Raw genomic sequence first — 25,428 nt, forward strand, 5'->3', positions numbered from 1 at the left:
ATCAGGTAAAGTCAAAAATATGCGCAACTCTAATTTTATATTAGAATTCCTTATATAGTTAAATAATTTCTCGTGATAATATCTTTCTGTTAAATCGCAACCAGTTCTTCTGAAAAATTTACATATTAAAATTGTACAAGAACATAATCTATAAAGATGTTAGCACTATAAAATATATTAAGAATCCTACCGTGAAGAATGTGTAAGCAAGCTTTTAAGCTCATCGTTGTAAAAAGAAAATATGGAGAATCCTCGATCACAATATATGAATTCTTCATAATTACTGTCTCTAAGATGGGAAAAAAATATATGTTTGAAATGCACACTATTATCGATTGTTTCATTGTGATAATGCATATATTTCATGTGAGACACGTATTTTCGTAATTGTCTCGTATAATTGATACCCAATTTTATAAAGTTTATAATTTTTTTCTTGGGTTTGCATTTTCTACGATCTTTAATAGTCTTATTGTTAGACAATATGTCACAATATTCTTTTAAAGAAGGCCATCTAAAATTAAAACAAAAAATAATTTAATAAAGTTTTCAAATAATATTAAAAGTTCTATTGCAGCATCATTAATCGAAATTCAGAGCAATTTATTTTTATAATAAATATAATTTTTTATTTGATTTTTACATATTATATTTATTTAGGATACTGTACAAATTATTCAATTAATTGATATAATTTTATAATATCACAATTATAAAAAGTATTCTTTTTTATTTAAATTTCATCATATTATACACCTGTATGCTATATTTCTAATTTCTAATTATATAATATTACATTTATTTATTACGTTATGAAAATGGACGGAAAGCCACCTATACACTATAATAATGTCATAGTTTCTACTATATAATATTTAGTCTTAAAATATAAAATTTAAAAAAATTTTTTTTCTAATCATTGCATAATGTTATTCATAATATTAATTCGCAGATTTAGTCCTCTATGTAATTACAGCGGAGTCTTCCGGGTAAAGTTTCGTTAGCATTTCATTTGGTACGTAATGCGTATTTTCGAATCTACAAAAATAGCGACCAATTTCGGAATTATCAATACATTTCGGCGCTGCTAAAGTGAGATTACCTAAAATTAAAAAATGCAAATAAGAAACATTGTACGAAAAGTAAAATAAATAATAAACAAATTAATAAATAAAATGTATTTATAACTGTGAAATCAATAAAAAATCGAATTATAAAAGAAATAAAATGTTCGTAAAATATAAGAATATATAATTTTCAATACAACACGTTTAATATGATATATAATGTATTCATACCTTCATTTACGTAACATATTTTATTATTATTGGTAAGAATAATATAATTTGTTTGCTGTTCTGTAAATTGATAATTGTTACAATGATTCAAAGGCAAGTAGTCTATTTGCATTGAATTATTTCGCCATCTGGCGCTATTTAGATTATCTGTCAAAATTTCATAACGTCTGTCTGTATGACGTTCCCATCCGATTATGACGCCGTCGCAATTATTGCATTCATCACGATGTGTTAGGATCATTCCTACCGCAAATTTTACGTCCTTTGTTCTAATGAATTTCCCTGTTGTTTTTAAACAAAGTTCTTTGACCTGAAAGTATAATGTTATACTTTAATTTATAATTCTTGCCATTTAATTCTTAAATATATATTTATAGCATATTTAATTATTCTTATTATTAAATTATAAATAATTATAACTCATATGTATATAGCTGTACCTGTCAAAAAGAAAGAAAAGAGAATTTATTGTTACTATTATAATATATTTTAATTAATGCGGTGTGTATAGTGCATACATACTTCAAAGCTACTTGTTTTAAATAAATAAATTTTTTTACGCTCCTTAATCTGAGAAATGTTGTTATAGTGGTATGTCAAATCCGTACATCTTAGCAGTATCCTGTTTCGCAGTTCACATGGTGATATTCGACCTAATCTATTGCACGGTAAAAAATCATTACGTTATAAATTTTGCAACCTCTTCTGATACGCTGATTTGTTGACACGACAATCCGGGAATTTGTTAAACATTACACTAAAACATCTTTCATTTGCTGGATTAATCGTGCCACTGCAAAGCAAACAAATTATTTATCTATTATGCACACCTGTGTATATGTAGAAATATTTTTTAAAAGATTTAAATAATTCCAAATTTAATTTTATACTACTTACTATCTGGATTTCCAATGTATACAGTAAGATAGTTCTAATCGTTCACCGAATGCCGCAATGTCGGAACGTAGACCAAGTCTTCTTGCCACGCTGTGATATATTATTAATATAATCACTTCTTGTCCATATCTACTTTTTAGTACCTATGTCAGAAATTGCAATAAATTAATGAGAGAATGACAGTATTTTTAATATATAAACAAACAAACGCGCGCGCGCGGCCATGCTCACAGTACGATTTTCTTTTTCTGACGCCACATATAGTTATAATATACATTATATAACTTACATTATCTATACACATAAATTCCAGAATTGTATCGTTTATTTCGCACGGCCGAAATTTTAATTTGCGAAATATGTATTCGTCTAATGCATCGATAATCTGAATTCCTTCCGCTTCGTTCCAGTGATTATTGTTTATATTAATGTTTTTCCAATAAGAAAAAAATTCAGCGGGCGTCGAAAATATCGAATGATCTGGATGTTTTTGTTTCAGATAATTTTGTACCTCTCGTGCAATATTATCCAAAGATTCTACTACGTACGCGTAACTTACATCCTTTTGGATTTGTAAAGTTTGTGCTACATTAAAAGCTATCCTTTCCATAAGCCACCCTCTAGCAGGTAAAGTCAAAAATTTGCGCAAGCTTAATTTTATTTCAGAATTCCTTATATAGTTAAATAGTTTCTCGTGATAATATCTTTCGGTTAAATCGCAACCAGTTCTGAAAAATTTACATATTAAAACTGTGCAAGAACATAATCTATAAAGATGTTAGCACTACAAAATATATTAAGAATCCTACCGTGGAGAATGTGTGAGCAAGCTTTTAAGCTCATCGTTGTAAAAAGAAAATATGGTGAATCTTCGATCACAATGATATATGAATTTTTCATAATTACTCTGTCCTAGATGGAAAGGAAATATATGTTCGAATTGCACACAATTATCGATTGATTCATCGTCATAATGCACATATTTCATTTGAGACACGTATTTTTGAAATTGTCTCCTATAATTGATACCTAATTTTATAAAGTTTATAATTTTTTTCTTGGATTTGCATTTTATACGATCTTTAAAAGTCTTAGACATAATGTCATAGTGTTCTTTTAAAGAAGGCCATCTATAATTGAAACAAAAAATGATTTAATATTATTAAATAACATTAAGAGTTCTATTGCAGCATCATTAAACAAAGTTCAGAGCAATATATTTTTAAATTAATTATAATTTTTTATTTGATTTTTACATATTTTATTTATTTAGGATACTTTACAACTTATTTAGTTAATTGATATATTATATTGATAATATCACAATTATAAAAAGTTTTCTTTTTTATTTATATTTTATCATATTATACACTTGTATGCTATATTATAATTTCTAATTATTTTATATTACATTTATTCATTACGTTATGAAAATGGACGGAAAGCCACCGGTTGCATGTGTTTTTAATAAAACTTTTTAATTATTTAAAAATATTATTTCATTATATAATGTATTTATAAAAATTATGTTACGTATAAGGAGCTAAAATGGACAAGATTTAAAGCAAGAATTTTGAATATTTAACTATACGCGTTAATTCCAATTTCTGCGTCTTGTCTTTCATTAAAGCGTTTTTTACGCGTTTGTTTTTATTAAATGTGTCAACTAAAAACCTTGAATACTTTTTATCGCGTTATTTCTTGAATATACAAAATTATCTAGTTGTATTCTATAATAAAGAATCGATCTCCAAGTCCGACGATGAAGTAAAGGAGGCATTACATGAGTGTCTTTATGTTCTTAGGTAAAAGACTTTTCTAGAAATATCCTGGCACTTCCAGAACACTGGAACGTTTTTATTAAACGCAATGGGGAATATTTACAATCAGAAAAATAATCTAAAAGTGTGTACTCTTTTTGTGTTCGAAAAATTATAAGATGAATAGTATTTAATAAAATAAAATTTTTTTTAATAAACTCACTTAATAGCCATTGTTCATTAGAGTCTTTTTAACTATTTGTTTTAATAAATGTATATTGATTTTCTTATTAAATTTTAAATATATCGAAATATATATAAAATTTATTAAATATCCCGAAAATTATCACACTTTATTATTTGTTTCCATCTGTTAATGATTACGGATTAGAAATGAAAAAAAAATAATAAATAGATTGGACGACGATTTTCGAATGTATATAATCCAAAATTATAAAAAATGCATAATTATAGAAAATCGTTATATATTTCTACAAAACAAATACCATATAGATAACACATACATATTTTGATTTGAAACAATAATTGTTAAGCAAATGAATGCAAATCGAGACACATATCTAATCGTCACACGGTCGCAAAAAGAAAGTACAATATTTACAAGAATCGACGTGAATTGCTTTTTTAGAAAATGATTATTTAATAGATTCTATTCTGTATTTTATTATATTCATTATATTTGTAATTTTTTAGATAAAACTTTCAAATATACAAAACTAACGATGCAATGTTTGATCTATGCATGTAAAATATACAAACAACAAAAACTTACCTTTGAGAAAATTTCATTTCCATATACTTTATTGGATAGCTGGCTGCATAACGAAATTGTCTGCAGACGCATCGGAAATTAATGATATCCTCGATGGTGATATCCTTGTAGCTGAAAATAATGGATATCAATTCTTCTGGTAAGGATGTTATCGTTGCCATTATGACAAAAATTCGAGAAAGATCACTATAGAAAATTATATAAATCGAAGTGATTGCAACAAATTATTCGCGTATAATTATTAAAAATTTCAATTCGCATAACACGTGTTCGATGTGAATGCTACGGACGTTGTTCTTGCTCTGTCCACTCTTCTCTGAAATTTCTACCTGCGAACCTAAAGTATGCTCCCTCCCGTCGTGCACGGTGTCACGTGATGCACACCATAAGAAAAGAGAAAAGAGAAAAAAAATGTATTGTTGGAAATTCTATTGTTCCATTTTTATTTTACAATGAACCTTCAAGACAGAAGAAAATAGAGAATTACAGAATAATATTAAATTAACACAAAAAAGGGTAACAGTTAAAAAAAATTCTCGAAATAGGAAAATGGTACTTTTGTAAATAATATATAAAATAAAAATAACTACATTTTGTTTGAAAAATTGAAAATCTGTTAAAATTTTTAATGTGTTACTTCGTGTCGTGCAAGCTTTAAAGAGATACATAATTTAAAAGATGATTTATTTTTATATTTGCTTCGCACTTTTACGCGTTATAACCGGGAAACCCGGCGTAACAACGAGAAACCCGTTGCCCGGCGTGTAACAGGAAGAGACCGGAAACCGGGAAACCCGGCGTAACAACGAGAAACCCGTTGCCCGGCGTGTAACAGGAAGAGACCGGAAACCGGGAAACCCGGCGTAACAACGAGAAACCCGTTGCCCGATACTAAAGGTAGGAGGCCAGAAACCGGGAAACCCGGCGTAACAACGAGAAGCCCGTTGCCTGGCTAGGAGGTCTGGAGCAGGACTGGTGCCGGCTCATCCGTCGAGCCGGCTTATATACCCTGCCGGCGGTTCCCCCACTCTACCTCGAGGCTGTGGTGGGGGGTAACGCCGGCGTCGTAGTGGGGCGCCTCTGGGGGTTGTAGTGGGGCGCCCCTGGGGTAGGGTGACCCGTGTATCAGTTATGATTTTGTGCTTAGGGGCGCCTTAGGCGCCATAGCCTCAAGTGGCGGGCGGGTGATCGGCCCACGAGGCGTTAGTAACGGCTACGCCGTTACAAATTTAATACTGTTCTCTGTGATTCTCTGTCTTCTTCTGTCTGACAGGCTCATTGTAGAATGAAAATGGCACAATAGAGTTTCCAACAATATACAGGGTGTCCGGTAATAAACGGACAACGATTACAAGTGGAATCTTTGGTCAATTTGGGAACGATTTTTTTCAGCAAAAATGTCGAAAAGGTCATCATTTTATACAACTTTTTAATATTTGTCATTAATCTTTATAATTAAGCCTCAAATTAAAATTTTATTATAGTAAACTTTACCTAAAATTAACTAAAAAATGTAATTATGTTAGACTTTTAACTTCAAAACGTTTAGTTTTAAAAAAAACCCATTTGTTTCAATCGCTTATAACCCGAAAATTATTGACTTCTCAACATTTTTGCTAAGGAAAAATCGTCTCCAAATTGGCCTGAGAATCCGCCCTTAATCATTGCTCCGTTAATTACCGGACACTATTTTGTTTCTCTCTTTTACGTATGGCACATCACAAGATAATGCAGGACGAAAGGGACTACTTTAGCACCTCAGGTATACCTATTTGAGAAAAATAATGGACAGGAAGTGGACAACGTGCGCAGTGTTAACATCGAACACGTGTTGTGCAGTCTAAAATTTAATGTCTTTAGAAGCAGCCAGTTATTATATTAAATTATTCGCGAATAATTTGTTGCAATTACTTCAGTTTGTATAATTTTCTATAGTGATCTTTCTCGAATTTTTGTCATAATGGCAACGATAAAATCCTTACCAGAGGAATTGATACCCATCATTCTCGGCTACAAGGATATTACCATCGAGGATATCATTAATTTCCGATGCGTCTGCAAACAATTTCGTTTCGCAGCCAGCTATACAAAGTATATGGAAACAAAATTTTCTCAAAGGTAATTTCTTGTTGTTTGTAAATTTTCATGAATAGATCGAACATTGCATCATAGTAATATTTGAAAATTTTATTTTAAAAATTACAAATATAAAAAGTATAATATAATAAAATAGAGAGTTGAATAAAGAGAATTTAATAAACAATCATTTTCTAAAAAAAGCAAATCAAGTCGATTCTCGTAAATATTGTACTTTTTTCTGCGACGATGCAACGATTAGATATGCATTGTGAGTTACATTTGGTTAACAGTTATTGTTAACAAACAAAATTAAATACAATTTAAAAAAATTGGACAATGACGCGCGCGTATGTGTTGTCTATATAATATTTTTTTTGTAGAAATATAACGATTTTATATGGATTTTCTATAATTTCAAATTATATATATTCGAAAATCGTCATCCAATATATTTATTACTTTTCTTTCATTTCCAATCCGTAATCATTAACATATATGGAATCAAATAATGAAGTGTGATACTTTTCGGGATATTTAATAAATTTTATAAATATATATATATATTTCTATATTTCAAATTTAATAACAAAATCAATATACATTAATTTATTAAAACAAAGACTCCAATAACTCGTCTGAAAGTCTTGACGTGTTGTCAAATCGACACTATGTTCGTTCTTGACATCTTAAAATTATAATTTTATTTTTATTTTCACAAATCACTTGATAAGGACTCAAAAAAGGGTCGAAATGTTGTGATTGAATAAATAATATTTGCCAGTACGGTCGAGAGAAGATTCTTACTATTTGTAATGAATAAATATAATATAATTAAAAAATGAATAAATATAATATAATTAAAAATTAGAAAAATTAGAAATATAAATGTATAATTGACAAAATATAAATAAAAAAAAGTACTTTTTATAATTGTAATATTATAAAATTATATCAATTAATTGAATAATTTGTGAAGTATCCTAAATAATAAATATAATATGTAAATGAAATTAAATTAAATGAAAAAATTATAATTATTTTAAAAATATATACCTCTGAACTTTTTGATTAATGATGCTGCAAGAACTCTTAATATTATTTGAAAACTTTATTAAATTATTTTTTGTTTCAATTTTAGATGGCCTTCTTTAAAAAAATATTGTGACATATTGTCTAAGACTAAAGATCATGAAGAATACAAATCTAAGAAACAAATTATGAACTTTATAGAATTGGGTATCAATTATACGAGACAATTTCGAAAATACGTGTCACAAATGAGATATATGCATTGTCACAAAGTATCAATCGATAGTTGTGTGAATTTTGAACATATAATTCCTTGATATGATCATTATTTAGTCATACATAATTATGAGGAGGTATTTTATTATAATCAAAAATGCTCTCAATTTTCTTTCTACAATGATGAGCTAAAAAGCTTGCTTTCACATTCTCCACGGTAAGATTCTTAATATATCTTATAGTGCTAACATCTCTATAGATTATGTTCTTGCACAGTTTTAATATGTAAATTTTTCAGAAGAACTGATTGCGATTTAACCGAAAGATATTATCACGAGAAACTATTTAACTCTATATGGAAATATAATATAAAATTAAGATTGCACAAATTTCTTACTTCATCTCAGAGAGCGAGGCTTATGGAATGGACAGCCTTTAATGTAGCTCAAACTTTACAAATCGAAAAGGATGTAACTTACGCGTACGTAGTAGAATTTTTGGATCATATCGCACTAGAGGTACAAAATTATCTGAAAAAAGAACATCCAGGTCATTCGATATTTTCGACGTCCGCATTTGCTTTTTCTTATTGGAAAAACAATAATATAGACGATAATCACTGGAACGAAGCGGAAGGAATTCAGATTATCGATGCATTGGACGAATACATATTTCGCAAATTAAAATTTCGGCCGTGCAAAGTGAACGATACAAATCTGGAATTCATGTGTATAGATAATGTAAGTTATATAATGTATATTATAACTATATGTGGCGTCAGAAGAAGAAAATCGTACTGTGAGCATGGCCATTTGGTTGTTTATATATTAAATTCTGTCATTCTCTCATTAATTTATTGCAATTTTTGGCATAGGTACTAAAAAGTAGATATGGACAAGACATTATTTTATTAATAATATATCACAGCGTGGCAAGAAGACTTGGTCTTCGTTCCGACATTATAGGATTCGGTGAACGATCAGATCTATCCCACTGTATATACTGGAAATCCAGATAGTAAGTAGTATAAAATTAAATTTGGAATTATTTAAATCTTATAAAAGGTATTTCTACATACACAGGTGCGCATAATAGATAAATAATTTGTTTGCTTTGCAGTGGCAAGATTAATCCAGAAAATGAAAGATGTTTTAGTTTAACTTTTGAAAAATTCCCGGATTGTTTTGTTAATAAACTAGATTGGTGGAAGTCGCAGCATTTATTTTGTGAGGATCCTTTACATTGCGAAAGCTTTAATACAAGAGAACGATGTGATATGCGAAACGAGATAATGCTAAAAGTTGCGGATGTGACATACCACTATAACAACATTTCTCAGATTGTGCAGCGTAATAGAATTTATTCGTTTCATAAAAGTGACTTTGAAGTATGTTTGCACTATATATGCCGCATATATTAAATTATGTTATAATAGTAATAAAAAAAATTCTCTCTTCTTTCTTTTTGACACGTACAGTTATATATATTATGAGTTATAGTTATTTATAATTTAATAATAAGGGTAATTAAATTTGCTATAAATGTATATTTTAGAATTAAATGGCAAGAATGATAAATTAAAGTGTAACATTATACTTTCAGATCAAAGTAGTTTGTTTAAAAAGGACAGGGCAATTCATTAGAACAAAGGACGTAAAATTTGCGGTAGGAATGATCGTAACACATCGTGATGATTGCAATAATTGCGACGGCGTCATAATCGGATGGGATCGTCATACAGACAGTCGTTATGAAATTTTTACATTCAATATAAATGATTGGCTTATATTATTAAATCGCACAATGGAAACAGATTTCTTGCCGTTGAATCATTGTCACAATTATAAGTTTACAAAGCGACAAACAAATTATATTATTCTTACCGATAATAATAAAATATGTTATGTAAATGAAGGTATGAATATATTATATAGGTATCATATTAAACGTATTTTATTTAAAATTATATATTTTTTTATTCTACGAACATTTTATTTCTTTTTATAGTTTTATTTATTAATTTGTTAATTATATTTATTTCACTTTTTGTACATTGTTTCTTATTTGCGTTTTTTTAATTTTAGATAATCTCATTTTAGCAGGGCCGAAATGGATCGATAATTACGAAATTGGTCGCTATTTTTGCAAATTTGAAAATACGCATTACGTACCAAATGAAATGCTAACGAAACTTTATCTGCAAGACGCCGCTATAATTACACGGAGGACAAAATCCTTAAATTCCATCAAACCGCCCGCACGCACACACACCTATACACAAAGACATCACGCATAGAGACGCATTATCCGCAAAACGCCGCTGTAATTACCCAGATGACAAAATCTCCAATTAAAAATTATGAATAACATTTTGCGATATTTAGAAGAAAACTTTCACGAAATTTTATATTATAAGACTAAGTTTATAAGTTTACGGTGTAGTAACACATATAAGTAATATTACATGATATTAAGCTGCTTTGATCATTTTGCTGCGCGGTTTTTTTATATATAATTATAATTACTTATTAATTATTCTCATCGATTTTCACGGTTTTTATGTAGCATTAAAGATAGGAAGGAGGAAGATTCCAAGGAGAACAGAAGGTCAAAATGACATCATTATGACACTATCGTGACTTTTTGTTCTTTTTGAGTTTTAACACTTTATGATGACTGTCATTATTAGCGTCATTCAAAAGACGTTAGCATAACACAAAATAGAACATATTTTCTACAAGTTAATAATATTTACATAAAAAAATAAGTAAAAATTTGAAAGTGCTAAGCTGCAATTAATTTATATTTTCTTAATTTTTACAAATGTCTATATTATATGATTTTATATATATTTTATTTCGTCTGTCTTTTTTCAGAATACATTGTATTATTAATAAATTTCAATTTGTAGATAATCTTTTTGAACTTTTATAAAGGAATTCTGGCCACCACTTTATCAAACGTTTGAACCAACATTGTTCGCAATATTAGACACAATATTTACTGATTTAGCCAATTGTTTTTTCTCGCATGTTTCATTTTCGAAAGTATAAAATTCGTACATTTGTTATACATTAAGAAATGTTAAATTTTACGCAGAAATAAAAATGTTATATCCTAAATTGATGTTTTCCAATATTGATATCCTAAACACACAGAAACCTTAATTATTATGATTTATAAAAACGTAGATATTTGAGAATCGCCAGACAGAATTTAAAAAAAAAGTAGGACTATTCTTTCGACCGTACTGGCAAATATTATTTATTAAATCACAACGTTTCGATCCTTCTTTGAGTCCTTATCAAGTGATCTAGATATACATAGAGAAGAAATACAGTACAGAGATTAATACAATAAAAAAATTACTTCACTTAACAATATTACAAAATAATAAAAAGAAGCGAAACATACTTGTGAAAATAAAAACAAAATTATAATTTTAAGATGTCAAGAATGAACATGTGTTGGTTTGACAACACGTCAAGACTCTTAGATTATGATTTATATTTACATTATGAAATTATTCGGTTTCCTTGTTTCTGCGATTGTAGACAAATAAAACGGAATAAAATAATACTCGATGGATCGTTGGTCCTTGTTTAACTCAGCCGTTTTACCGCGCTTTTTACCGAGCGTCACGACTTAATTTATGTCCACTTTGTCTGGGGGCGTACTAGTACACGCTGCCGCTGAATCCCGGTGGCCACTCTCATGTTTCGTGCTCTCTGTAGACATTTTTACCATCGACTTTCCCATCTGTGTCACGCAACGTCTCGTGATGTCGGGTGAGTTGTCATTGGATTTTCCTATAAATAATCACCTTTCATTACATATGTATTGCGTGTTTAGTGTGTCAGAGCGTATGCGAGACAATTTAACGTTGTCTTACGTGGAAATGTCATTTTTTAGAAATACCTGAGCGCAATCAACAGAATGACAAGTTCGATCGCAGAGTCGAAAGAGTCACTGTCCGCGAACAATAAAGGTTATCTTTTCATTTACCGATCCTCATAAAAATATATATATATATATATATATTAACAATATTATTCGATTACAAGTATAATTGTCTAATAATTAAATGCGTATGTTGCAATAATATACGTATACTATGTGTTTTCTTTTGGAATAAGTTTTTTGTTCATATTGACTGTTACTTCAGGATACTTGGCTCCAAGGATGTCGATATCCTACGAAGAGATGGCCACGAAGCTTCTCAACGAGAAGCTTCTCTTGACAGCTCTGGAATTGCACGCTGAATTATGCGAAGCTGGCAAGGAGCTGCCTATTCTTAGAGAGTTCTTTTCAAATCCAAACAATTTCGAGAACTCCAACATCAAACCAGAACCATATACCCCGATGCGTATGTATTTTGTGAAGAAAATTCTACATTTACATACATATATATATATATATATCTTGTTTTAAAAAAATTATTAAATTAATCCGATTATTTTTCTTCTTTTGTTTTATAAATATATATATATATATATATATATTTATATTTATAATATTACATATATAATAATTGATATATCAATATATTAGATTAGATAGAGTTTATTTTGCTGCTAAGGAATTCAATTTTGTACATTAGCCTTTACATCTTACAATTTACATTCCACTTTCCTTCTGTAAAAAAAAAAAAAAAAAAAAAAAAAACATAACACCATATAAGAAATCTAAACTATAAAATAACATATCAACGTAATAATTTATACAAAAAATTTGATATATTAATATATAATAATTTATAATAATAAAATGAAACATTACATATTAGCCAGATCTTCTAGTCAGGCGACTTTGGATTCTCTGGACATGACGCGATATTCGGAGGATGGAGCTGGCGTTGATGAAAGAGTTGCTATTCTGGAATTTGAGTTACGCAAGGCCAGAGAAAATATTTCTGCGCTGCGTGCTAATCTAACTGTAGTAACAGGTATGTTTTGCTTACATAGTACGTTTTCATATTGATTTATATAATATGCTTTTTCCATTAATAATATATTATGATTAAAAATTTCAGAATTGGAAGGTACACTGAAGACACCGGACAAGAGCTCTGAAAAGAATCCCACCATCGGACTGCCCATAAAGCCACATGAACAGCGAGCACTGAATTTTCTCATCAATGAATATTTGCTGGCGAGATCTTACAAGCTTACTTCGATTACTTACAGTGACGAGTGTGAAGATCAAGACTTTGAGGATTGGCAAGATGTTGGATTAGATATACCAAAACCTGCAGAATTATTACAGATATATCGGGAGTTTATGAGAGCCAATGGATATGACAAACCCTCGTCTGTCAGTGTTGCCATACAAACGGACTTTGTTTTCGAAGAAGTGGAAGCGCAAAAGGATGAATCTCAGGAAATGGTTTGTTATTTTGGGTAATTAATAGAGCTTCTATAAAATTTGAGAAGCTAAAATATATCCATTCTCAAATTCTAGAATGTATTTCTGTATTCCTTACAGGTAGAACAGATTGAAAGGTTACAGCAACAAATTACAGTGTTGGAACAAGAGAAAACTGCTCTCCAAGACATTATTTCATCACACAAGGAAAATGTTATAGAAAATCCAGTCAAAGTGAGCCTATTAAAATTTTTTTTATATAAAAACATTTTGCAATCAATAACGTAAAAATTTAAAGAATTCTAAATCTATACATATTCTAAAATTTCTTAAAGTTTAATACTTGAACAATAACACATTATATGTTGCATAAAAAAAAATTTTTGATGTTTACAGTCAGGTAGTTGTGGAACTATCCGTACCATCAATTCCAGCTCGACAACTCCTGACAAGTTTGAACTGCTTGAATCATTACCAAGGGACATGTCAATCACCACTCAGGAACCGGAAGAAGATGATAGCGCTTCTGCAGTAGTTAGCCTAGACGAGACAGATCCAGGAGACAAAGAGTGGACTAGGCTGCAATTACCTAGAGTAAATGTTACGGAGAAATCCTCCGTCTTACCAGCCGCATCCTCCAGGTTAATTATTTTATTATACATATTTAATATTAGCAATGTAGAATTTTGTATCGAGTTAATCAAAATTAATTGGAGCTAGCAAATAAACTAAATTTTACAGAGTATACATATGTATATATATAATAGATTCATGATGTAAAATTTAGAAAAGAGCTTAAAGATTTCTCTAACTTAATATATATTGCAGGGATTTGCCGACAAAGTTCAAAGTAGAAATAGCAACGCATTGCTTGGCGAACGTTTCGGGATCAACAATATCTTCGATGGAGGAGTCATTGAAACGCGGAGTCACGCGAGATACATTAGTCGAGATTTTGACGTATATTTTGCCACGTGTAGTACCCAACATCATCCTTAACAAGCGCGAAGAGATTATTCCTTTGATTCTCAGTGCGATTCATCTGCATTCCAATTCCAGCGAGAGAGAGAAATTGCTACAGCTGTTGTTCAATTTGAAAAAGAGGCCGCAGGAGGACGAGCGGCAAATGATATTGGCTGGTTGGAGCAATATTTTCAATTTCCAATTTAATGATCTATATTATTAAATTTAAATCGCTTAATGATTAAGACAAAAGAATTTGCTTTCAACAATATTTATGTGATTTAAAAATTTAGAATTTTTATTCATTGAAAACTAAATTAATGCCAAGTTTCTTTCCATTTCTTGTTGTATCATTAGGTTTAGTCGTAATGGCAAAACTTGCGGAAGAGCCATTGGAAGGTGAAGAAATCCTAACAATCTGTTGGGAGCAGAGCCAACACAAGTATCCAGAGAGAAGACTATTAGCTGTTGAATGTTGCTCTGTGCTGGCATCCTATACATCGGCTTCCATCAGGAACTCGCTGATGCTATCGATGCTGCAACAGATGTTATTGGAAGATAAGGATCCTGTTGTTCGAACTAGTGTTGTGAGAAGTCTAGCACTGCTTATAGCTTTAATGGATGATCCTGACAAATATTTCCAGGTAAAGAGATATATACATATATAGAATATTATTTCATTTTAAATATATGTATTATTATATATATTTTATTTTTATTTTATATATATTTAATATATATATATATATATATATATATATATATATATGTATTTTATTTTAATATATTTTTATTTTTTCTTTTTTAAATTTTCATACATATCACACAAGATATATATATATATATATATATATATATATATATATATATAAAATAAATATATTATAAATATATTTTGCATATATAAAAAAATATAAAATCTGTGTGTGTAATAAAATTTATAATAATATAAAAATATAATTTATATACTATATATAGAATATATATGAAATATAATAATACTTCTAGCTTTAACATTACATATAAATTTATGTACATTACAGTGCGAGGAACTGGCGTTAACTGCACTTAATGACACTTCGTCGACGGTCGTCGTAACGGCATCCTCAGTATTGTTACCAGTTCTGGCACAATGGGCGTTATCTTTGAAGAGGCTGCATCTGAATTTGCTGCCGCGCGTAATCTCGAAAGTGAAGAATCAGTTGAAGCCGACGCATTCCCACACTTCGCCGAACAAGGACTACGTCGACGAGGAGAAATTGGTGCCGTCGATCGCTATCCTACAATATATTCTGCCCTATACAGTTTTATGCGTCGCCGATTCCGACGAGGTACGAGCCTGCGTCGAGGACGGAACGTCGCCGGATTTGTGTGAGTTGTTAGAAGAAACGAATGAGAATCTGTAATGACAAGTATATAAATATATATATTTTTTATTATTATATAGGAGGAAATAGATATAATAAATATTTTAAAGATTTAAAAAAGAATAGAATATAAAAATCTGTCGAATCTGAAGATTCAAAAATTCCAGAATTTAAAGATTGTAAAATTAAAAAAAAAGAAATATTCATAAATTTGAAAGAATTTAGTTCGAGTAAAATATTAAAAAATTTAAGTTAAATATTGAAAGTTTAAAACTCTTAGAATTTTAAAATTTTCAAAGATCCAAAAATAGCGTCGAGCATTTCTTGTTAGAGATTTTGCATAAAAAGCTCGCACAAAAACAAAAGCACAAAAGTTTTCTAGAAACTTTGTGGTGCAGCCGAGGAATTTCTGGACTTGTGTCACTCCAATATCATCGATCCGAGGATATTCTACGAGGGTCCGGTAGACATCGGCGTTCTTCTCAATACTTTCTTCTCCAGATCCTGGGAGGATGCATCCTGGCCAGAATTAGAATGGTTTACGAAAAAACTGTACGTGAATGTTATTTATTTCTTATACATAATGTAGAAATATATTATTGTATTTACAAATAATATATTTATATTATATTATATTCATAATATTATATATTATTATATATTATATTATACAATTATATTATTATATTTATAACATTATTATTTAATTTTATTATGTAATAATGATGAAAAAATATTCTCACATAAAAATATAATATAATGTTGATAATACATTAATAAATTAATTTTTTTATTTGAAAATTATTAAAATAAATTTTAATAATTAACAAACATTGACTTTTCGACGAATTTAATTAATTATATTTTGAAATATTAATCTCAGAGAATATTTTTGTTCCGCTTTTGCAGAGTGTTTGATGTCTTGGAAATGGTGAAGTGTGCGGATGCAGCGCATGAAAACGTTTTGAAGGCATTTCTTATGTACATTCACTCATTATGCGTGGGCTTTGGCAAATATATCACACGATCCAGGGTAAATATAAAGATTCTACATTTAAACAAAAATTCGTCGTTAATGTGAAAGTTTCGTAGATTCTACAATTTTAGTTTTTGAACATTTTTTCTTTCAAAAATTCTTAATTTATTAAGTTTTTCATTAATATATTATATATTGGCATATTTAAAACAATTTTACAAATAAATACTATTTTAGATACAGACAGTATTTTCCCCGGAAGTAACAGAACTCGAGAAACAATTGACAACACTATCGACAGACAGGAAGAATATGAGCTTCATGTTGATCCCTAGCTACTTGGTGATCCTTAGCACTCTCGATCCCACAGAGCTCGCAAACTATTTTAAACAATTCCTCGTGGTGCTCTCCATGAGCGGCACAAGCATATCCTGGCTGCAAATCGCCGCGAGCATTTTATGTACTCGCGAGCAAATACAAGAATACGTGCTTGCTAGTTTATGGGATGGTTCGTGCCAGATATATCTTATTTTTTTCTCTTATATTTCTAGCTTATTAGCTTGTGAAAAAAATAATGCTAATACAAAAAATAGTACATATTAAATTATATAAAAGGTTTTAAAAAATACTTATTTTTCTTTTATTTATCAAGCGACAATTATTTTATATTAAAATATATTTCTTAAAAATAGTAAAGTTAAGTTAAAGATATATACACATGTAGCATTATTATCTTATTTTCTTAGACTTAATATGCAATATTTTGATATTATAATGTGATATCTTCTCGATCGATCTCGTACAGTTTCTCTCTTCTTTGCAGGTGTGGTACATCAGAGGTCGACCTGTAAGATGCGCAACGGCGACTGTTATTCGGTTCCGCTATCGCCCACGTCTCGGATCGACTGGCAAACACTAAAATCGTGCCGGCCATCGTAACGCTCGCCAGCGACCCTGAAGTGTAAAAGATACTTTTTTCTTATATGCATACATGTATCTGAAGGCCTTAGATTCAGTTTAGCATCATTAGCTCCTTAAAATCTCGCTCCGGTAATCTTAAGGCTCCTGGTTCTCGCCTCTGACGTCACAATCTAACATGACTGCGGCGAGGTCCCAGGAAGCTTAAATATTTATAAACTAAAATTATACAAGTTATTGTATCTTTTTACGTTTTTAAAAATATCCAAACGATGCACAAACACAAGTCCTCTTCTATATAAAATTATTTAAAGTGTAATGAATCTCTCCTCTCTCTGTGAAGTAATGAAAGAAATCTTTTCAGTGACGTACGGTGCGCCGCGATCTCCTCGTTGGGTCGTATAATAACGGAGTGCAGGGTGAGGGAAGCCCGTGATAAAGCACGTCTGACGTTGGAAACGATCGCGAAAGATCCTCAAGGACTCTCGCAAACTCTGGCGACCTCATTAGTCACCACGTTCGCGTCCGTCGCTCCCACTTGTCCGCAAAATTACATAGAAATCAGTAAGTATAATCATTACCCTTAACTCATCCATCTATCTCTCTTAATTTCTTATTAATATACATTTGAATATGTAATTCTAAAGCACCTCACATTAATCTTATGTAAAATAGATTTCCGTTATAAATCAGCTGGTTATTTTATATTATTTGTAGTTTATGATCTGCTGAACAAAATATGTAATAAGGGATTTTTTTATTATTTTATTATTTTAATATTTTTATATTAAATAAAATTGCAAATAAATTCCAGTGTTTATTCACAAGGAGGGCATGCTTAATTTTTTAATATAAGTTTCAAAAAATGTATGTTGCTTTGAATATTGTTAGAATATGCGTGAATAATAGAATAAATAAATAATTGTGCATGTAAAAATTTTAAATGACATCATGACGTTATCATCCTGAATATTTTATATTCTATTTGGAATTGCATTTTCAGTTCAGCAGGTCATTTAAGTTATAGCAATGTATGAAGAAACCAGTTTATTTAAGATGAGTGCGGGATATTTTGATTAAAAAAATCATTAATTTGTTCTTATGTCTCGCTACGTGAATTTTACTTGTATCTGTCAGTATTATTCTATATTAATATCGCCGTATTGTCAATTGCAGTAATAGCCACGCAGTTGTCGACGATTGCTTCGTTTGCGCTTCAACACAGCCGCAAGATCGAGCTGGTAAACGCGCTGGTGGAAGCCTATTCGGTCCTGGTCTACTGTCCCTTAAGTAGCCAATGCGTTTCTGAAACGGTGCTGCCGGGTCTGAGGCACCTCGAGACGCTGGTGAATCAGTGTCTGCCTCAGCAAAAGGACGCGGTACGCTCGTTGCTCAGGGAAGCGGAATCCAAGCAAGACTTGATGAAGCCGATGGAGAGGTATTGTACAAAAATAATTCTGCACTGTACAGGGTGTCCTAAAAATCTTGCGATAGTTAAATATCTCGTAGACAGAGAAATTTTTCTTTATGAGAAAAATGTTTCAAATCAAAGTTACAGGCTTTAAGTGGCTTAATAATAATATTAATGTCATCATAAATAGCATTGTTAAGACCATGTAAAATCTCCACTTTGATATTTTTAATTGAAACTATTTTTCAATTTTTGATAACATATTCATGTAGCTTATTTTAAGAGCTTTTCAAAACACTATAATAAAATGTTTTTTCATTACTTTTCGAGTTATGAGGTTTAAAAGATATAGTATTTTAACATAAAATACAAAATATCTTGTAAAACATTCAGTTTTCGATAAATCTTATCTTAATATTTTTATGCATGAAATAGTTAAACAAATCAATTGTAAAGAAAACGCATAATTGTTTTTAAAAAAAATGTGTTGCAAATTGTATACATTTTCTTAAAAATAACTATAATAATTACTATTTAATGTGCCACTTAAAGCCCTACAATTTTTATTTGAATCAATCATTTTTTTCAAAATGCCTTTGTTTTCGAGATATTTGACTGTTGCTGGACTTTTGGGACACCCTGTATATCAAAAATTTTAATTATACTTGTATATACATAATAAACTGAATATATAATAAATTAAACCATAAATTAATCATAAAGAAACATACTGTAAATGATATTATAAATGTTATAGGTGAAATTTTATAAGAGAAATTGCACCTTATTGTTAATTATTATTTATAGCTGTCAATAAATGCCCCAATAATTTTGCAAATATTCTTTTCATTTCAGGACACTCTCGACGAGTTCCGGGCTCTCCCTATCTATGGCGACGGTGAATGTAGGCCAGGGTGTCGAGGATATGAGGCAAAGGATGAGCAAGATCTTTCAACAGAAAACCGTATCGCCTAGCATGCCGAGTATTTTCCGCAAGAAATAAACCTCCGAATCTCACGTACAATTGTGAACAATAAAAAAAAATCGAGTATTAAATTTTTGATCCGCGAGTGTGTTTCGTCAAACGTTTTTACGTAATTCGAAATCACGCAATTCAAGGTTGTTGTTAGAGAGATAATTGTATAATATTGTTTTAATAAATATTAACTTATTTTTTTATCGCTAATTGTAAGTCAAATATATAAATAATTTTATTTAAATATGATATATAATTAGAGAGTAATAAGAAAGATTCTAATATGTAAATAAGAGAGTTCTAAAGAGCGAAAGAATGTATGCATGTAAATTTTCACGTTTCGTAAAAAAAAAAAAAAAGAAAAAACCTTTGGGCAAAACTTCTTTTGATCATTCGCATTAAAAAAAAAAAGGAGATTCAAGACGCAATGATTAACAGTAATTAATGTTTAATTTCGAAATCTGTTACTTTACATAGTAATAAACAAACGTCATAGATCATATCGTATATCATATCATATATATCGCATATCATATATATATAATACACAAGTGTTTTCCTCGTAGAAGTAGTTTACAAAATCAGACTTTCTAGGAATACACATCCTGTTGCGTCCTGTTCTCTCTCTCTCTCTCTCTCTCGCTCTCTCTTGCTCGGTTCTCTGTTTTCTTCATTTTTTTTCTTCTTATATAATCACAGCTTATCCTGATGCGTCCAACGAAACGTTGCTATTGTGTGTGATTTTTCTTTTCTTTTAATCAATCGACACAATATATTATTTATAATCACCAGAGAGAATCCGCCGCGACGTCACTCGATCCCAATGGACAATTTTTTTTTTTTTTTTCACGAGATCGGAGTTCGCGTCGCGTTTTTTATATTTATATTATTTCACATATTTATTCTCACGCGGTGCAATCTTGGAGAAATCCTCGTTATTTGATGCGACACCGATTATCAAAAAATGTTCGAACGTCACTGTAAAAGTATCCGATCTCCGAGGGGGAGGAAGGAGCAACGACCTGAGGGGGAAGAAGGGGAGAGGGATCCGAAAGCTCAGTTTACTATATAGAACCAAAATTCGATCGGCGTGTGGATCTCTCTATTTAAAAAAAATCACATAAATAGCACTCAATTAGCCGTAATGCGCTCATTAAATTAATTAACGGGCAAAGTACTTTCGCAGTATCTTACTCTTCTAATTCTTTCTTTCTCTCTCTTTTCTATTCTAACTAGAATTTATCGCTAAAAAAAAAAAACAACGCCGTTAATAACGCAGGCCAATATTATATATATATATATATTTTTTTTTTCTTTTTTCCTCACACATAATCTATCTTCTCTCGCGATTAGTATCTACAGTGTTAATTAGATCCCTCCGTTTATAATTTTCAATTAACAGACTACATAATTATACCGCGCTTTTTTCCTTCCACGTGTGCGCGATCGAAAAACAAGAAACTAGCTCCCAAGTAGCAAACTGACGTCATTAAATGTCAAAATAGCGTCATTTTGAATTTTAATGACGTCATTCAACGTCAAATGACGTCATTCGACGTCGAAATGTTATTTTGACATTTAATGACATTAGAAATCAAAATGACGTCACTGACATTTAATGACATTAGATGTCAAAATGGTCTTTTTAATATTCATGGTCATTGGTTCAATGGTCATTTCAAAATAACATTCAACGTCAAATGACATCATTCGACGTCAAAATGTTATTAAATGTCAAAGTGACGTCATTTTGATGTCTAATGTCATTAAATGTCAAAATAACATTTTGACGTCGAATGACATCATTTGACGTTGAATGTTATTTTGACATTTAATGACATTAGACATCAAAATGATGTCACTTTGACATTTAATGACATTAGATGTCAAAATGGTCTTTTTAATATTCATGGTCATTGGTTCAATGGTCATTTCAAAATAACATTCAACGTCAAATGACATCATTCGACGTCAAAATGTCATTAAATGTCAAAGTGACGTCATTTTGAATGTCTAATGTCATTAAATGTCAAAATAACATTTTGACGTCGAATGACGTCATTTGACGTTGAATGTTATTTTGACATTTAATGACATTAGACATCAAAATGACGTCACTTTGACATTTAATGTCATTAAATGTCAAAATGACCATTTTGACATCTAATGTCATTAAATGTCAAAGTGACGTCATTTTGGTGTCTAATGTCATTAAATGTCAAAATAACATTTTGACGTTGAATGACGTCAAAATGATGTATGTTTGTTACCTGGGGTGAAACGCGTCGCGTGAAAAGGGATAAACGAAAAAAAAAAAAAAAAGGAACACCAAAAAACCCAAGTGTTAATCCAAGAAAAAATCAAAGAAAAGAGGGAGGAGATGGGGGGGGGAGAGGGAGGGGTCGTTTGATAAATCTTTAGGGAATATCGCTTGCGTGTATATATGTGACAAGGCGCGCGATTACGTGTGTGTGTGCGAATCGCTTTTGTTTTTCTTTTTTTTCTTATTTTTTTTCTTACGAATCCGCGAATTTACGAGAACATTACAAATCCGCGATATATTTCCTCGGATAATCGCGATAATCGTTAGGGTCGCGAATTATTATTATTATACATTACGCACACATACATCAACGTATGTACTAATTACTTAGCCTAACCCGCTTGTGTGTGTTTGTTTGCAATAGTATACATACGCGTATAATATATATACATATATATATGTATATATATATATATACATTAAATATTCTTCACTACAATCGTTGGAGACAAAATCGGCGACAAAATTGCGCTTCTTTTTCACAAAAAAAATATATATATGCTGTATGTATGTATGTATATATATATATATATATATATATATATATATATATATATATATAAATCTGTGTGTGTGTGTGTGTATCTCTTCTGGAGCACCGCGTGCGCGAATTGAGAAAAAAAAGATACGGCGCTTCCGGTTTCGATCCTTTTTTGCTCTAACACCCGCTAATTATTTGTTGTACCGGATGTACGGGGAAGCTTTCGGAAACTACGAACTGGGATATCTTTCTCTCGCAGCGGACGAGAATTACGATATACAGGGTCTCTCAGGATTTAACCGACAAATTGCGAGTGCATATTTTACAAGTGAAAATTTAAAAAAAAATGTTATATGAAGTTTGACTAGTAATGCTTTATTACAGAGTTTAAATTCAATATTCTGTACTAATCCTATATAAAAATAAATCTTGATAAAATCAGCTGATTTTTTATGTTCTCCCAAGTAGCAAACTGGCGTCATTAAACGTCAAAATGACGTCATTTTGACATTTAGTGATTTCAAAAAATGACGTCAGTTTGTTATCTGGGGTAGTTTATGGCCTGCTGAACAAAAATGTAATAGGCTCGAGGATAAATAATAGACAGTTACTGATTTACAGCTAGTAAAACATGAAAAACTCGAGTTGTTTGACTGGCTGTAGCTCAAAATTATCCATTATTTAACTTTGAGGCTATTACATCTTTTTCATCATTCGATTATAAGCTGCAACATATAAAACAAAAAAAATCAACTGATTTAACCAAAATTGAATTTCACATAGAATTAGTACAAGATTCTTTTTCCTGCAATAAGTTACATCGAATCAAGTTCTTCTATTTCAATATTTGTTTATAGTCTAGTAATAAAGTATTTCTAGTCGAACTTCATGTAACATTTTTTGTATTACACGTGCAGGCAAAGTGGCACTTTGTGTGCCTATTTTCTGTGCGGAAAGCGGCCGATTTCCCACGCCGGCATCTAGCGGCGACGCGGTGAGTGAATAAGCTGCATTCAAAGCCATTGCCTACGGCTGAGCCGCGTTCAAAGTCATTGCCCACGGCTTCAGCCGTGGACAATAACTTGGAACGCGGCTATTCCCACACCGTGCCGTCGCAAGATGGCGGCGTGCGATCGGCCACCTCGCGCACAGAAAACGCGCACAAAGCTACTTTGCCTGCACTTGTAATACAAAATAGTATGTGTATCACGTGCGGATTGACAATATACTATTTCCTATTTTCACTTGTAGAATATGTTCTCGCAATTTGTCGGTTAAATAAATCGTGGGTCCTGAGACACCCCGTATATATACATATACAATACATGTAATGTCAATTATATGTCATTTTCCAGAGAATCTCACGCACGAAGAATCCTTCCCGGCATCCTTGCGACTTTAGGAGACATTTCTGTGCGATTTCTCTCTCGTATACGATGAAAAGTCTCGCAATTCTTTATCTTATACATATATACACGTTTATTACATTCTATTACAAAAGTGGGAAATATTAAAATAGCCCTTTTACAATCGTCCCTTTTATGAACTGTCGTATCTGTACATTTTTTTTAAATCTCGAGTTTTTATTTAAACATTTGAGAATAAAAATTACGAAAAAAAAAAAAAATATTCTCAAGAGAGAGAGTCGATCCAAATATTTCGTCGCAGAATCGCAAATTCGTCGCAAAAAATCGCAAGAATTTCCAGAAGGAAAGTCTTTCCAGCGCGATATCACGATCCTCCATGAGAGTCTACATTTTTCCGTCTATTATTTATATTTGATTTATTCAAACTCAATCATCATATTTAACAGAAAACAGCTGACAATCCTATAATTTTGGAAACGCCCTGTACGCATGTATGTATATATGTATGTACGTGTGTATGTGTGTATTAATAAATGAAACGGCAGCATCGTAAGTTCAAAAAGTATATAGCAATATACACACAGCATTTTATCCTCGTTTCTCGCAGGAGATCGATTTCTCGTCCTTCCTTTCTTGCATCCTTTTTTTCCATCGCATTCGTAATAAAAAAATATACGAAAAACAAAAGAAGAAACGAAAAGCGAAACGTCCATCTCCTGCGAGATTTCTCTCTTCCTCTTTCGCACCTTTTTTATCTTGGTTTTTCTCGCTCTAAATACAGTAGTGTATGTGTGTGTGTAGGTACATATGCATCATCATATAACACCTAAAGCCAAAAGCTCCTGCTTATAATAATAATAATAATAATAATAATAATAAAATGATGAGATAATAATATATAATAGAGCAATCAATAGTACTAATTAATATTATATAATAGTGGTAATCGATAATCAATAATATACAGCATACTTTGAGGCACTTAAATGCGTGCTCAATTAGTCATCCCGATTTCTCGCAACACTTTTATTAGCTACTCCGAATTAGTGTGTGTTCTCTCGCGCACATTCTTTCTCGCTTTTTTTTTCTTTTTCCTTTTTCACTCTCTCTCTCTCTCTTTCTCTCTTTCCCAAGTAGCAAGCGTACGTCATTTTGACGTCCAATGACGTCACTTTGACACGTTTAATGACGTCAGTTTGCTACTTGGGTT

At 30.9% G+C, this 25,428-nt stretch overlaps 3 protein-coding genes across 3 annotated transcripts; 2 read left to right on the forward strand and 1 right to left on the reverse strand.

Moving 5' to 3' along the window:
- Positions 1-759: 759 nt before the first annotated feature.
- On the reverse strand, positions 760-5,032 carry LOC114946731 (F-box only protein 21-like). Its single transcript, XM_085481578.1, has 7 exons — positions 4,749-5,032; positions 3,005-3,325; positions 2,485-2,923; positions 2,196-2,338; positions 1,999-2,091; positions 1,299-1,627; positions 760-1,102 (listed from the first exon to the last, which is right to left on the reverse strand). The coding sequence occupies exons 1-7, from the start codon at positions 4,907-4,909 to the stop codon at positions 963-965; spliced, it is 1,626 nt and encodes a 541-aa protein (XP_085337704.1). The 5' UTR covers positions 4,910-5,032; the 3' UTR covers positions 760-962.
- A 1,426-nt stretch (positions 5,033-6,458) lies between these two features.
- LOC114946728 (uncharacterized) lies at positions 6,459-9,715 on the forward strand. Its single transcript, XM_085481579.1, has 6 exons — positions 6,459-6,510; positions 8,190-8,289; positions 8,371-8,812; positions 8,947-9,089; positions 9,192-9,421; positions 9,675-9,715. Exons 1-6 carry the CDS (start codon positions 6,459-6,461, stop codon positions 9,713-9,715), a joined length of 1,008 nt encoding a protein of 335 aa, XP_085337705.1.
- A 2,151-nt stretch (positions 9,716-11,866) lies between these two features.
- LOC114946725 (RAB11-binding protein RELCH homolog) lies at positions 11,867-20,257 on the forward strand. Its single transcript, XM_029323370.2, is given in 18 exon segments — positions 11,867-12,060; positions 12,238-12,438; positions 12,859-13,017; positions 13,105-13,457; positions 13,557-13,670; positions 13,833-14,077; positions 14,265-14,575; positions 14,757-15,043; positions 15,443-15,770; positions 16,165-16,318; positions 16,676-16,799; positions 16,980-17,250; positions 17,566-17,588; positions 17,590-17,610; positions 17,612-17,703; positions 18,025-18,224; positions 18,837-19,098; positions 19,927-20,257. Coding segments are annotated over 18 exon segments (3,345 nt in total). The 5' UTR covers positions 11,867-12,008; the 3' UTR covers positions 20,075-20,257.
- The last annotated feature ends 5,171 nt before the right edge of the window (positions 20,258-25,428 follow it).

Source organism: Nylanderia fulva, unplaced genomic scaffold (assembly GCF_048542155.1).
Source record: "Nylanderia fulva isolate GAGA-0341 unplaced genomic scaffold, ASM4854215v1 Scaffold182, whole genome shotgun sequence".
Classification (NCBI taxonomy): Eukaryota; Metazoa; Arthropoda; class Insecta; order Hymenoptera; family Formicidae; genus Nylanderia; species Nylanderia fulva.